This window comes from Sturnira hondurensis, unplaced genomic scaffold, assembly GCF_014824575.4.
Source record: "Sturnira hondurensis isolate 20B ecotype Veracruz unplaced genomic scaffold, ASM1482457v3 Scaffold0024822, whole genome shotgun sequence".
Taxonomy (NCBI): domain Eukaryota; kingdom Metazoa; phylum Chordata; class Mammalia; order Chiroptera; family Phyllostomidae; genus Sturnira; species Sturnira hondurensis.
Genome location: NW_028097453.1, coordinates 7,263,996 through 7,277,272, shown reverse-complemented (window position 1 = coordinate 7,277,272; position 13,277 = coordinate 7,263,996). Strand labels below are relative to the sequence as shown.

Below are 13,277 nucleotides of genomic sequence, written 5' to 3'. Positions count from 1 at the left end.
CATGGAGTCCCAAGACCAGGGCCACCTCGAGTCCCCACTGTCTCATCTGCAGCAGGCAGACCAAGTGAAGTGCAGAGTCCGCCCCCCGCTCCCCTCCCCCTGCAGTGTCCCCAGCTCACCCTGTGTTATCACCTGGACGGTCCCTTTGGGGGACCCAGCCCAGGCGCGCATCAGTGTCCCCAGAGCCTCTGCCAGGCCAATCCATGGCTTGGTGTGCGGAGAGAAGGCGCTGGTGAGGGCCTGGGCATTCACCTGCAGAGACAGGAGGTGGGGCTGAGGACGGGAGAGGCCGGACAGGGCACACCTGTCCAAACAAGGTCCGTTGCTGCCTTTCGGTCGGTGCCTAGGGTCTGACAACTGCCATCAGCCAACAGCAAGATCGCCACTTGCTGCCACAGCCGAGAGCTACAAAACAGGGCAGCAAAGGCCCAGGCCACTCCAAATTGCCGGAAGGGAACAAGGATTGGGGGCATTTCCCCCTCCAGGAACCGAGACAGCCCCATCCCCCATCCCTTGGACACAGCGGGGCAGGTCTCTCTGGGTGGCATTCCTAATATGCTTTCCTCTTTTTCACTTTGAATCTTGACTTTTTTTTTGTAAAAAAGGAAGTATTTACATTGCCATTACACACTTTGACCAAATTAACATTTATAAAGCTGGATGGATTCATATGCGTTTGACAACTCCATCTCTCTTCAAACACGGACCCCTGTGAAGCCCACCACAGGCACGTGGGGCAGTTGGAGGAGGTGGAAGTCACAGCTCCTCCCAAAGTGGTGAGTCTGGGGCCTGGCCAACTGGACCCCCACCGGGGGTTTGGGAACAAAGCCAGCTTATCCTGGGTCCACATTTCCTATCCCACTTTGTGATTCAAGGGGCTCTGGCTCCGAGTTACACACTGGCCACTCTCGTGAGACACCTTATAAAAAGAACCACCTAAGAGGGATTTAACTAGAAACCTGGGTTTGACAGAAATCAACAGGCTGCTTACAAGATGCGGGCAACAGAAACCCCAGAAGCTTGCCTTCCCGTTTCATAAAAATGTAACTGGCGGGGAATTAGAAGATAGTATCAAGATGTCAGAAAAGACGGGGCTTCCCCCAGACTCTGCCGTGTGGGCGGCAGCCTGGTGAGGGCCCTCCCACCCAGTGCTCCCCTTGCTCCTCTCCAGGGGACCCACAAAAGAGCAGCAGTGAGCCAGGAGATGGGACAAGAAAAGGTCAGCTGCTGGGAGCAGAGCCAAAGGGTCACGAAACAGCTGGGCGGCCTGGGAGCCTGTGGCAGGTGGAGGAAGGTATGCAACTAAGAAGCTTCTAGAAGCAGGCTCCCTACCTGGATTCTGACCTCTGGGCAGCACCTGCAGAGTCCAACTCTGCGGGTGCTCATGGCAGGTCTGCCCAATACAAGGAGGCCCAGTCTTTTCTAGAAGGCGAACAGGAAGGCTCCAGGAAGCCGGGCGCCTTTGGGCTCCAACCGAACCCTGATGTCAGTCAGTGTCTAGGGCTGGAACAGAACTGGACTGAAGAGGACACGGTGAAGAACCAGGGAGACAGTGTCTACATGACCAAAGTATCTTTATTTCCAAATGCCAAGACCATCAGCTGCTTTGGGTGGAGAGTCAAATTTGACCAAGGGACATTTTACCTCTAAGGATGGGGACACTTTGTGGTTCTGTGCGATGCAGCTGGTGTTAAAGGGTCAGTCCCCTTCACAAAAAGGCCTGAAATGCCACTGCTACCTAATGACAACGTGACTACCTCCCAGGGGCTGCAACAGCGAGGGCAGAAACCTCCCTGAGAAATGGCCGAAAGGGAAAAGCCAGGCCCACGATGGCTGCCAGTGGTCACAGCCCAAACCTCAGCCTGGGTTCCAAACAGCATCACTCGGGAGGCACGAACCAGCTCAGAGGCCTCGGTCGTGCAAAAGCAGTGAGAAAGCGTGCCCTGTCCTGAGGAGCCAACAGACAGAGGCAGGACAAGTGTCCTGTGGCTGCCACCAGCTGGCCCTGAGGGGTCCTCCTGCAGGGCAGCAGCTGGTTCCTTCTTTCACAGGACGTGGAGGCCAGGGTGGCCCTCAGAGCGAGGCTGCCCACCCAGGGCTGGAGGGGCCGGGCCAAGAAGCCTGTGTCTCTCCTGCCGCAGTTCTGTCCTATCCCTGAAAATCCCTGCGTGGAGGGTCAGCCAGTAGGGTCGGGGTGGCCCCGCCCGACCCCGCCCTCACCAGCTCTAAGAGCACTGAGTAGACCCGTGGGAGGAAGGGGCAGGTCATTGGGGCAGGTCCGTCCCCACTCAGGGACCTACGACGACACAACGAAAGAGCTGTCAGGGCTCCGAGGTGAGAGCGCCCTTCCTCTCACAGGGCTTTCTCCACAGGCCACTGCACACCCACCCCCATGGCATCCAGCCCTCACCGCAGCCACACCCCCCACTCCCAAGGCACAAGGAGAACAAAGGGGCCTTTCTCCGGACGCTGGGCTAGGGCTGCAGCCTCTGCGAGGGGCTACAGTTTACCCGGGCGGAGCTGGCGCCAGGCCTGGGCTCTGAACGCGAGGGGCAGCCCGACTCCAGCCACCCCGCCCAGAGGCTGACCCCAGTGGAATCCGGATCTTCGGCTCCCAGAGCGCCACACCGTGGCTCGTCCCTGCTGTCCCCATTCCCATCATCAGGACTCCTGCTCCCTTCTGGGACCACTGGCCCCACCCCACCTGCGGATACTTACAACCCCCATCAGGGATTTCCCCTTCACCATGTCCACGAACTGGACGGCGATTTCCTCCCCGCAGCGGCTCTGGGCCTCCCTGGTGCTGGCGCCCAGGTGGGGGCAGCTGATGACGTTCTCGTGGTCCACCAAGGCTCGGTCCCGTGGTGGTTCCTGCCCAGAAAGAGACACCTCTGCTTGGCTGCTGTGGACTGACAGCCCAGGGCCTGAGGGAAGTCGGAGGGGAGCAAGGCGGGAAGGAGGTCGCTTTCCCTGGTACTTCTTTTTGTCAGGGTGGTCACTGGACTCTGTAACTGGCTTCCTCAGGGACACCCCATCGCGGCAAAGTTGTGGACAGAGCCGTGGACCACATCGGCACGTGCCTTTGGGCAAATCTCCATCCCGTGAGCCTGTTCCCCTGTCTAGAAAGTGCGTTGGTGCCATCTACCTCATTAACAGTGTCGCGGAGGTAACGCTGGAGGTTCTGAAGCAGCAGTAACTGTTGCTGCTGCTGTTAACCCTCCTTCACTGCATCCTTGTATCACTTACCGTCATGCTCCCTGCAGGCGCGCTGCACAGTGGTCCTCACGAGGACAGGCAGCTTGCCCGGTGCCTCCACCCCTCTGCTCACTGAGCACAAAGCATTGCCCTTGGGAATGTAACTCAGGTCTTGTCCGGCCACTCAGGCCAGGGCTCTGTGGGCTCCCACATCACCCTGTGCGTTCCAAGGTGTGGCACTGAGTGCCCTGCGGAGGCCCAGGAGGGCAGAGAAGGCGCAGTGCTGGGGAGACAGCCAGGCACACCCACCGTCAGGGACCCCACGGTCCAGCTGAAGAAGGTTACCAGGAATGTAAACCCGGTGCACCGTGCATCCTGGGCAGGGAGCGGACACTGGGCACTGCCAGGGCTCAGGGTGGGTGGGGGACTCACCCAGACCACGTGGCTGTCACACGTGCAGCAAACGCCCACGGCCTCACCCAAAGCCCACACCCTCTTCCTGGATCTCTGATGGTTAAGAGAGGCTGCCAGATTCAAGTTGAAATGCACCCTTCATCATTCCAGCCGCTGTGAGGGCAGGGTGGGTGGGGAGTGGGTGAGGGAGACCTAGCCAGAGCAGCCCACCCCCTGGGCACTGGGGGACCTGTCCAACCACTGTCCTGGGGTCCCTCCCCTCCAGAGAGGACGGAGAGTAAAACCAGTGGACACTGGGTGGACCAGGCGTGGGATTCACTTCATCAGAGACCTGAATCGTACAGGAAATCCTCTCTCTCCACCCTACATCCTCCACCTCGGAACTGACTTGCTGTCTTCTTTGAAGTTATCAACCCGGCCGCAGCTGAGCAGACCATGGGTCCTGTTTAAAACTCAAGTTTTGCAGAGGACAACGCGGCTGTCACTAGACCAGACTCTGCAACGGCTCCTCCGAGCACAAAGGTGTTATTTTTGGCACATATATGTCCATTCCTCCCTTTTATCTCGGCCCCGGAGGCCGTGACCGGAAAGGCCTTCTGCACCACCCTGAGCCCCGGGCTCCTGCCTCTCCCCTCCCCGCACCCGCTGGCGGTGGACTTACATCTGTGAACACGTCCAGCGCGGCCCCTGCGCAATGGCCAGACTGCAGGGCCCGGAGCAGGGCGCCCTCGTCCACGATCCCTCCGCGGGCACAGTTCACCACGCGTACCCCCTTCTTGCACTGGGCGAAGGTGCCATCATTCAGCAGGCCTGGGAGGGAGGGAGGGAGGGGAGAGCTTGCTTGCAGCGACGGTGCCGTGACCCCACTGCCAGGACCCAGCTCCAAACACCCTTCCCCTCCCAGGTCTTTCGCACAGGCCTCCTTCCTTGGGGTCGAGAGCCTCTCTGGTCTCATCTCTCCTTTGTCAGGACTTGGGGCCAGTCTCAGTTTAGAAACGCGCTGGAAGTAAGTCCCTTAGCTACTGTTGCTCCCCGTGGGGCGGGCACCAGAAAGGCCTGTAGTGGCCCCAGCAAGTGTCTACGGGGCACTGGTCACACGTGTAGTCCCAGCTCACCCAGACACCTGAGAATTCCCTGCGGGCGCACCCCTCCCGTCTGACGCCGAGGGACCAGCGTCGGGTCTGCAGCTTTTGTGGGCAGGTAGGCCCACACCTACCTGTCGTGGAGGGCAGGAGAGGGGTGTGCACAGTGATGAAATCGCAGAGAGGCCAGATCTCCTCCAGAGGCAGCTGCTGAACGCCGAAGGAGGCCGAGACCTCTGGCGAAATGATGGGGTCATACCCTACAGTCTGGTCACACGCGAGAGGGAGGAGTGTCATTATTGATTTCTGGTATGTGTAATACTAATCCTGGCAACCGCTGCGCACTTACCCTACACCAAGCACTAGGCTAAGCCTTTGGCAGACACCAGTTTACTTCTCACAACAACACAACGGGGTTGGTGCTGCCCTCCTTTCTACTTGAGAGCTGGAGGCAGCAGGGCTCACTCGCTGGGAGGGGGCGGGGCCAGAGCTGAAAGGGAGCTGCGACCGCCCCACGTTCTGAACCACAAATGCAGCACAGGTCTGTGCAGACACAATGGAACTCAGAAGCCCATAGAAAGCAGGGCCCCACGTGAGAGAGGATGGTCAGGTGGGGGAGCAGTGTGGGGTGCAAGCAGGAAAGGGAGGGGAGAGAGGCTGGCTGCAGCCAGAGAACCCACAGGGGCGGAGCGCGGGAAGGGGCACTGGCTAGTTGAAGGGAGGGTGGAAGAAGCGGGGGCAGCAAGGACTGGTCAGAGAAGGGGGGTGAAGTGCTGGTGCCCACACCAACAGGGAGACAACGGTCCCCTCTCCTGAAGTTACTTCTAGTGAGGCTTAGGATGTGGCTAGTCTTGGATAGCATAACGTAGTGATTAATCACAGGAGGGTATAAGTGACTAACGACAGATGCTTTCAGCAAGGCAGGACTGATGGGTGTGGGGAGCAAGGACATCAGAGGAAAAAAGTGAGACTTCAAAGCATCGTGAGTGAGGAAGGGCCCAGCAAAGACCTTGGTTTGGGGAGGGGTGGGCCCCCAAAGCAGAAGGGCCTGCCTGAAGGAAGTAAGGTTGACTCCTGGGAGACGGTGGCAGGCAGGCAACTTGGGGTGTAAGCTTCGTCAACCTCCTGCAATTGGCCAAAGGTCATCGCATACAGTGATGGGGAGAAAGAAGTGAAGTTGGAGGAGACAAAGCCGAGATGAAAGAGGAAAGGACGTGTAGTGATGGGCAATAATGGCAAAGATTTAGGTAGCACTTACTATGGGTCAGGTGCATGCATCCAACTCCTGCCTGATGGGTCAGGTACTATCGTTCTCCCCATTTGACAGACAAGGAAACCAAGGTAGAGATGTTAAGTAGTTTGGCCAAGTCACAGAAACAGCGAGAGGTACAGCTGGGACACAAGCCAGTGTTGACTCCAGTGCCTGCACTCCCAGTGCCCACCCGCTGGCCTGGAATGGAGTGGGGAGGCCCACAGCCCCCCTGCGAAAATGGGGCTTGGGTGAAAACATCTCCCCTCCATTAGAAACAGCTTGGCCGCCAGCCATGCATCCCTGAGAGCAAGGGCAAGGCTAAGGGTGACCAAGGCAGCACGAGCAGCTGGGCAGCATCTGCAACCAGGTGCGAAGCATCTACCTCCTGCAACAGCAAAGACCTACCCAGCTGGGACCTACTCTCTCTGGGAGCTCAGCGCCTGTCGGCAACGCTGACCAGAGGGGAAAAGGTGTTGGAGCTCTAAGAACCTCAAAGGCTTCAGTGTCCTCAGGAAAACAGGCTTGCAGGACTCAAGAGACACGGGACTCCAAACCAGGAGACCCAGTCCTGGGCCTGCCTCAGTCAGTGTCAGCCGGGGCCAGGCTCACATCGGCGCCCTATGCACCTGGGTCCTCAACCCTAAGTAAAGAGGCCGGGTGGGTGGTTTCAAAGTCACCTCCTGCTCTAACNAGCAAGGGCAAGGCTAAGGGTGACCAAGGCAGCACGAGCAGCTGGGCAGCATCTGCAACCAGGTGCGAAGCATCTACCTCCTGCAACAGCAAAGACCTACCCAGCTGGGACCTACTCTCTCTGGGAGCTCAGCGCCTGTCGGCAACGCTGACCAGAGGGGAAAAGGTGTTGGAGCTCTAAGAACCTCAAAGGCTTCAGTGTCCTCGGGAAAACAGGCTTGCAGGACTTAAGAGACATGGGACTCCAAACCAGGAGACCCAGTCCTGGGCCTGCCTCAGTCGGTGTCAGCCGGGGCCAGGCTCACATCGGCGCCCTATGTACCTGGGTCCTCAACCCTAAGTAAAGAGGCTGGGTGGGTGGTTTCAAAGTCACCTCCTGCTCTAACTTTCAGTAGTTCAACATTCCTCGAAAAGAAAGTTTCCTTAACCCCGAGAGGAGAATGTTCAGAGCTGGCCCAGGATTAAGCAAAAACACACAGAACAGAAAGCATCGTCACACTTCAACGGGGGTCACCTCTGGGTGGTGGTGTTCGTCTTCTCCCCCCTTGTGTTTTCCTGTGCTTTTTAGCGCTTCCCTACTGATTATGAATTTCTCTTGAAATCACAGAAATAAAGTTATATTTTAGAAAATCATGCCAAAGAACACGGCTGCATGGAATCCAGAGCTTCTGGAGAGGAAACTGGAAATGGTTATTTTCAGGTCCCACAGAAGGAGAGACCCCTCTCTCTCGTGGGGAGAACGACCTGTCTGGGCAGGAGACAGGAGTCTGCACATGCTCTCCATCTTCTCTGTCCTGGGGCTCAGAGGCTGGCTGTGACAACGGCCCCTTCATCTCTAATCCAGATGTATTTTTTCATGTCAAAAGGGGAGAAGACCGACAGGTCACAAAGCCAAGACTGAGGGAGCAGGTTCACATGACTCTATGGAACCCCGAACCCCGGCTCTCAGAAGGCAAGAAGGGGGAAGGGGAGACTGCGAAGGGTCTCAGGCAGAGGCTCGCCCAGTGCCCCTGCCCAACTCGCGTGGGGCTGAGGGGAGTGGGTGGGGACAGGAGGGGACAAGCACCCCCCACACCCCCTCACAGCCCAGACTCCAATTTCTCTCACACAGAGACAGTGTCTGCTCTGTGCATACACTGCAGGGAGAGAACTGGAAAGAAAACCTGTTCTTCTTTCTCATCGGACACGCCCAGGGCAGAGTGGAGCTGAACTCACCTAAGGCCTGGGGACCTTATACAGAGAGACTATGTGGGGGTGTTGGGGGGGCAGGAAGGTGATACCGGGCCCAAAGGCCCATGCCTTAGCGGGGTCCTGCTGTGTCCTAGAAAGGCTCAGGTGTCAGAACGCGCCAAAGTTGGGGGCAATCTCAGACACACTGTTCCACAGAGGAGCCTTGGGGCGATGCATGAAGAACCCCCAGCCTCGCCCTGGCCGGTGCAGCACTGAGTGCAGCCTGTGAACCAAAGGGTGGCTGGATTCCCAGTCAGGGCACAAGCCTGGGTTGTGGGCCAAGTTCCCAGTAGGGGGCGCATGAGAGGCAACCACACATTGATGTTTCTCTCCCTCTTTCTCCCTCCCTTCTCGGCTCTCTAAACATAAATAATAAAAAAGAACTCCCCACCCTAATCGCAGCCCCAGGACAGACCCCTGAGGCTGGAGTAACAGAAGAGCTCCCACTTTTCTTTTCTTTTTTAATTTATTTATTTTTAAAGAGAGAGGAAGGGAGAGAGGGAGGGAAACATTGGTAAGTTGCCTCTCGCTAGCCCCCCAACTGGGTACCTGGCCCACAACCCAGGCATGTGCCCTGACCGGGAATCAAATTGGGTTCACAGGCCAGCGCTCAACCCACTGAGCCACACCAGCCAGGGCAGAAACCCCAGCTTTTCAAGCGGAACCCTAAGGAGACCTCCCGGCCGGCGTCACAAAGGCGGCCTAGGGGGCGGGTCCTGCCGGCTCCAGGTGCCGGTCCGCAGAGGACGGAGGAGGGCAAAGCCGCCTTCCAGGGACAAGGGTTCCAACAGCTATACCCACTCTCTACCCTGCAGCCAAATTTTCTGGCTTAGCCTTAGAACTCTCCCCGCACCATGAAATCTTAAACAGAAACCCAATGGTAAAATCAGATTAATTCAAAGCTGCCAAGGTGAAGGCCCAGAGCCCCGCCCGACCCCTCCCTTGTCCCTAAGGCACCTTTCTAGAGCCTGAGGCTCTGGGAAGAATTTGAAAACCACTGCTCTAGGGCAGTAGGAATTCCAGCTACCAGAGTGAGACAGGAGAACTTCCGTTGCAGAAAGAACTCTGGGCAGGGACTGCGCAACTCCCACGGGTCGGAGCAAAGACAGCAGCAGCGGTGGTACAGGGCAAACGCACCAGATCCAAGGTCGAGAGACCCAGAGTCTGAGCCAGACTCCACCGCTTACTAGTCTGATTCTCTCAAGCACGTGGTGTAAACTTCCTGGGCCTCAGTTTCCTTACCTGCAACTGGGATAATAATATTAACTCTACCGGGTCCCTGGAGCACAGTATCAGAGACAGCAGACCTCAGTACACATTAGCGGGACGGGAAAGAATCAGTGACAACTGGTGCCTCAAGTTCAATGTCCATTCCTCCAGGCTAAGTCAAATTCACCACAACACTGGCCACAAAGCAACTTGAGATGCTGGTCTGCTCCTCACGGAAAACCATGAAAACAAGCGCAAGGCTCAGGTCCTGGCTGACTCGGGTCTTGGAACACATTCTAGAGGACCTACTGAGGCAGAAGAGGGCAAAGGAAGAACTCTGAGGCTGCGCTGCTGTTACTGGCCAACGTCTAGCGTCCTGGTTGCCGGGAAACACCTTTATCCCTTAGGTAGAATGGATGGTAAACCAAGGCAGGGAGGAGGAGGGAGACAGGTCTCACCCACTAACTCAGCAGGCCTGAGCCTGGTCCAGGAATGTCGCCAGGTGTTCCGACATCACAGGAAACACCATGTCAGCACAGGAGGAGGGCCGTCCCTGAAATTCTGTGTATCCTCATCTCCACTATCTGGGAAGGAAAGCCTTGAAACTGTGCTTTCATCCCAAGGCCTGGAAGGTGGGAGAGGGTCCACAGTGTCCAGAAGAAGCCCACAGAACAGCTTTGGTTAGTTGCCTGCCTCTGGTCACATTCTGTTTCACTACGAGTCCCTGATGCTTACAGAGAGAGCCCATAAGTAACTTTGGGTGACTGCCCCAACTTGAGTTAACTGCCTCCTGTCACGTGTCTGTTTTACAACAAGATAAACACATAGACTCTGGAGCAAGATAAGGATTTGGGCTGACAGACCCCCACACATACATAAGTCTGGGTAGTCACAACCCCCGGGGAGGCTGGCACCACCTTTANTTGTCCCTAAGGCACCTTTCTAGAGCCTGAGGCTCTGGGAAGAATTTGAAAACCACTGCTCTAGGGCAGTAGGAATTCCAGCTACCAGAGTGAGACAGGAGAACTTCCGTTGCAGAAAGAACTCTGGGCAGGGACTGCGCAACTCCCACGGGTCGGAGCAAAGACAGCAGCAGCGGTGGTACAGGGCAAACGCACCAGATCCAAGGTCGAGAGACCCAGAGTCTGAGCCAGACTCCACCGCTTACTAGTCTGATTCTCTCAAGCACGTGGTGTAAACTTCCTGGGCCTCAGTTTCCTTATCTGCAACTGGGATAATAATATTAACTCTACGGGGTCCCTGGAGCACAGTATCAGAGACAGCAGACCTCAGTACACATTAGCGGGACGGGAAAGAATCAGTGACAACTGGTGCCTCAAGTTCAATGTCCATTCCTCCAGGCTAAGTCAAATTCACCACAACACTGGCCACAAAGCAACTTGAGATGCTGGTCTACTCCTCACAGAAAACCATGAAAACAAGGGCAAGGCTCAGGTCCTGGCTGACTCGGGTCTTGGAACACATTCTGGAGGACCTACATCTCCATTCCGGAGATGGCAAAGGAAGAAGAACTCTGAGGCTGCGCTGCTGTTACTGGCCAACGTCTAGCGTCCTGGTTGCCGGGAAACGCCTTTATCCCTTAGGTAGAATGGATGGTAAACCAAGGCAGGGAGGAGGAGGGAGACAGGTCTCACCCACTAACTCAGCAGGCCTGAGCCTGGTCCAGGAATGTTGCCGGGTGTTCCGACATCACAGGAAACACCATGTCAGCACGGGAGGAGGGCGGTCCCTGAAATTCTGTGTATCCTCATCTCCACTATCTGGGAAGGAAAGCCTTGAAACTGTGCTTTCATGCCAAGGCCTGGAAGGTGGGAGAGGGTCCAGTGTCCAGAAGAAGCCCACAGAACAGCTTTGGTTAGTTGCCTGCCTCTGGTCACATTCTGTTTCACTACGAGTCCCTGATGCTTACAGAGAGAGCCCGTAAGTAACTCTGGGTGACTGCCCCAACTTGAGTTAACTGCCTCCCGTCACGTGTCTGTTTTACAACAAGATAAACACATAGACTCTGGAGCAAGATAAGGATTCGGGCTGACAGACCCCCACACATACGTAAGTCTGGGTAGTCACAGCCCCCGGGGAGGCTGGCACCACCTTTACCCATCAAGCAACACGTAACTTCACCCCATCCCGCCAACTATGTAAGGAAGTCTTCAAACAAAGGACCTGGCGCTCTTGCCACCCCTGCCTTGCTTTGTCCTGAACCTACGCTTTTCTCCTCTCACCTCCTTCTCCTCTCACGCAAGGCCCATTTGCGCGTTTGAGAATGTATCACCAATAAACCCTTCTTGCACGCTATTGCACTCGCAAATCTGTAATTCTTTACTGCGTCCGCCAGAAGAACGGTTTTTTTTTTCCTGTAACAAATGGTGCCAAAACCCAGGATCCTGACCCGGGTCCTACCCTTTGTCTCCTCCCACTCACAACACCAGCGTGACTGAGTTACAGCTTCGAAGTTAACACCTGTGATTCCCAAACTTTGGGGAAAAGGCTTCAGACCAATGTTACAGAGTAAGACCCAGATGATTCAGACCGTCAACTGCCAGGATCATCCTGAAACCCACGTCTGCACGGTGTGGCCTAGAGCACGCCAGCAGCGGCTCTACGGTGGCTGAGCAAGGCTCCTCCTAGGCCTGTGTCCTGCACTGGCAAGGGCAGTGTCAGTGGGCTCTCCCTCCCCAGCCGCAACACACACACACACACACTCCAGGTGGTAACAGGATCAGAGTTCAGGTCTAGGACCCTCCTTCCCTAGAGGACCACATAGTCACAAAGAAAGGAGGGGAAAGGGGACAGTGCATCCCCAACCTCTGAGCAAGACAGTCTCTCCCTGCAACTCCTGTGATATGAAGGGGCCAATTCTTAAACTGTAACACCCTGAAGGGGCCAGATGTTAGCCATTCATTGATAGCCTCATTAGTGATTAACAGCCTGGGTGACAGGTCAGGGCCTGAGACAAGACCCCTGGTGCCAGGGAGAGAAGGGGATGGTAAAAATAACCTTCATGTGCTTTGCAGTTGTGCCCAAGCCGACCCGGCCAGAACGACTCCAGGTGTCCCCTGCGCCTCCTGGTCTACTCCAGTCTCCAGTTACAGTGTTCTCCCAAGTCACTGTACCAAACCAGAGCCCTGGACACTTTTACATCACCTCCTGGGACAGCACAGTGACCTCACTGCTGAGGACTACTTCACAGGGTGCCCGATGTCCAGACACATCAGGGCTTATCCCTTCTGCTAGTGCAATGGTCCCCTCTTCAATCAGCGGCTACCCAGTCTCAAGCGTGCACCTGCAGTGACGGGAGAGACTCACTCTCTCCCAAGACTGCCCACACACTTGGGGCCAGGTCTGTTTCTGCGGCTCTGTCCTCCCCTAGGGCTTGTACCTGTTGGTCCACCCAGGAGTCACTTCTTAAGGAACACAATTCTTCCACAGGGTTGCCCTTCAGCTACTTGAAGGGCTTCCCCTGTGACTGTGAAGTCTTGTCTGGGCTCAGTGACCCCAGTGCCTCCAACCCCTCCTTACGAAGTACAGCCCTGAGACCCCCACCATCTCATCTGTCTCCAGAGCCATCAAGTCTTGCAGAGCATTGGGCCTTGACTGATCAGTGCTCGCACAAAGTCTGACCTGTAGACACCCTGATGAATGTCACCTCCCTTGCTCTGGAAGGCATACTCCTTTTAATGTTGCCAAAAGTCCCATCACATTTTTCTATCAGCCATGCCACTGTGAGCCACACCACACTCCTGTCAGTCAAAGGCCTCCTCCCCTAGAAAAGCTTTTTGTAAACATCTCTATATCCCAACATGTGTCTAGTTGTTTGGGGCCCATACGAAGGACACTGATATATATTCTAGCCAAATTTCCTGCTCCGGCGCCATTCTAGCTTCCCTGCGTCTTTATGGGCCCGAGTCTGCATGCCCGAGTGCTACCTACCTCTCTCAGCTTCCCACCACCCACAAAGGGCAGGTTATCCAGGCCACCGATGAGAAAGATGGATAAGGCAGAACCCTGCACCGCCCTGCACAGCCTCCCTCCAGACTGGAAAGGAAGGATCCACCCTTTGGCCAGTTACCGACCCCTTATCTCCCGCTCAGTCCCCCCAAGGGCATCGTGAAAGACCCGAACGAGGTCTTGCCAAAGTCCACATTTACAGACACTCTAAATGTCCCTCTCTAAGGGAATGGCCC

General features: G+C 56.2%; 1 protein-coding gene across 1 annotated transcript in view; it reads right to left on the bottom strand.

Annotated features, from left to right (window-relative positions):
* The window catches only part of PHGDH (phosphoglycerate dehydrogenase), a 35,895-nt gene that overhangs the window by 3,438 nt on the left and 19,180 nt on the right, over positions 1-13,277 (bottom strand). Inside the window, exons 6-9 of the mRNA XM_037038806.1 lie at positions 4,826-4,958; positions 4,271-4,419; positions 2,719-2,871; positions 120-252 (exon numbers count right to left, since the gene is read on the bottom strand). Coding sequence (XP_036894701.1) covers positions 120-252; positions 2,719-2,871; positions 4,271-4,419; positions 4,826-4,958 — 568 coding nt within the window. The remainder of the gene's footprint in view (positions 1-119; positions 253-2,718; positions 2,872-4,270; positions 4,420-4,825; positions 4,959-13,277) is intronic.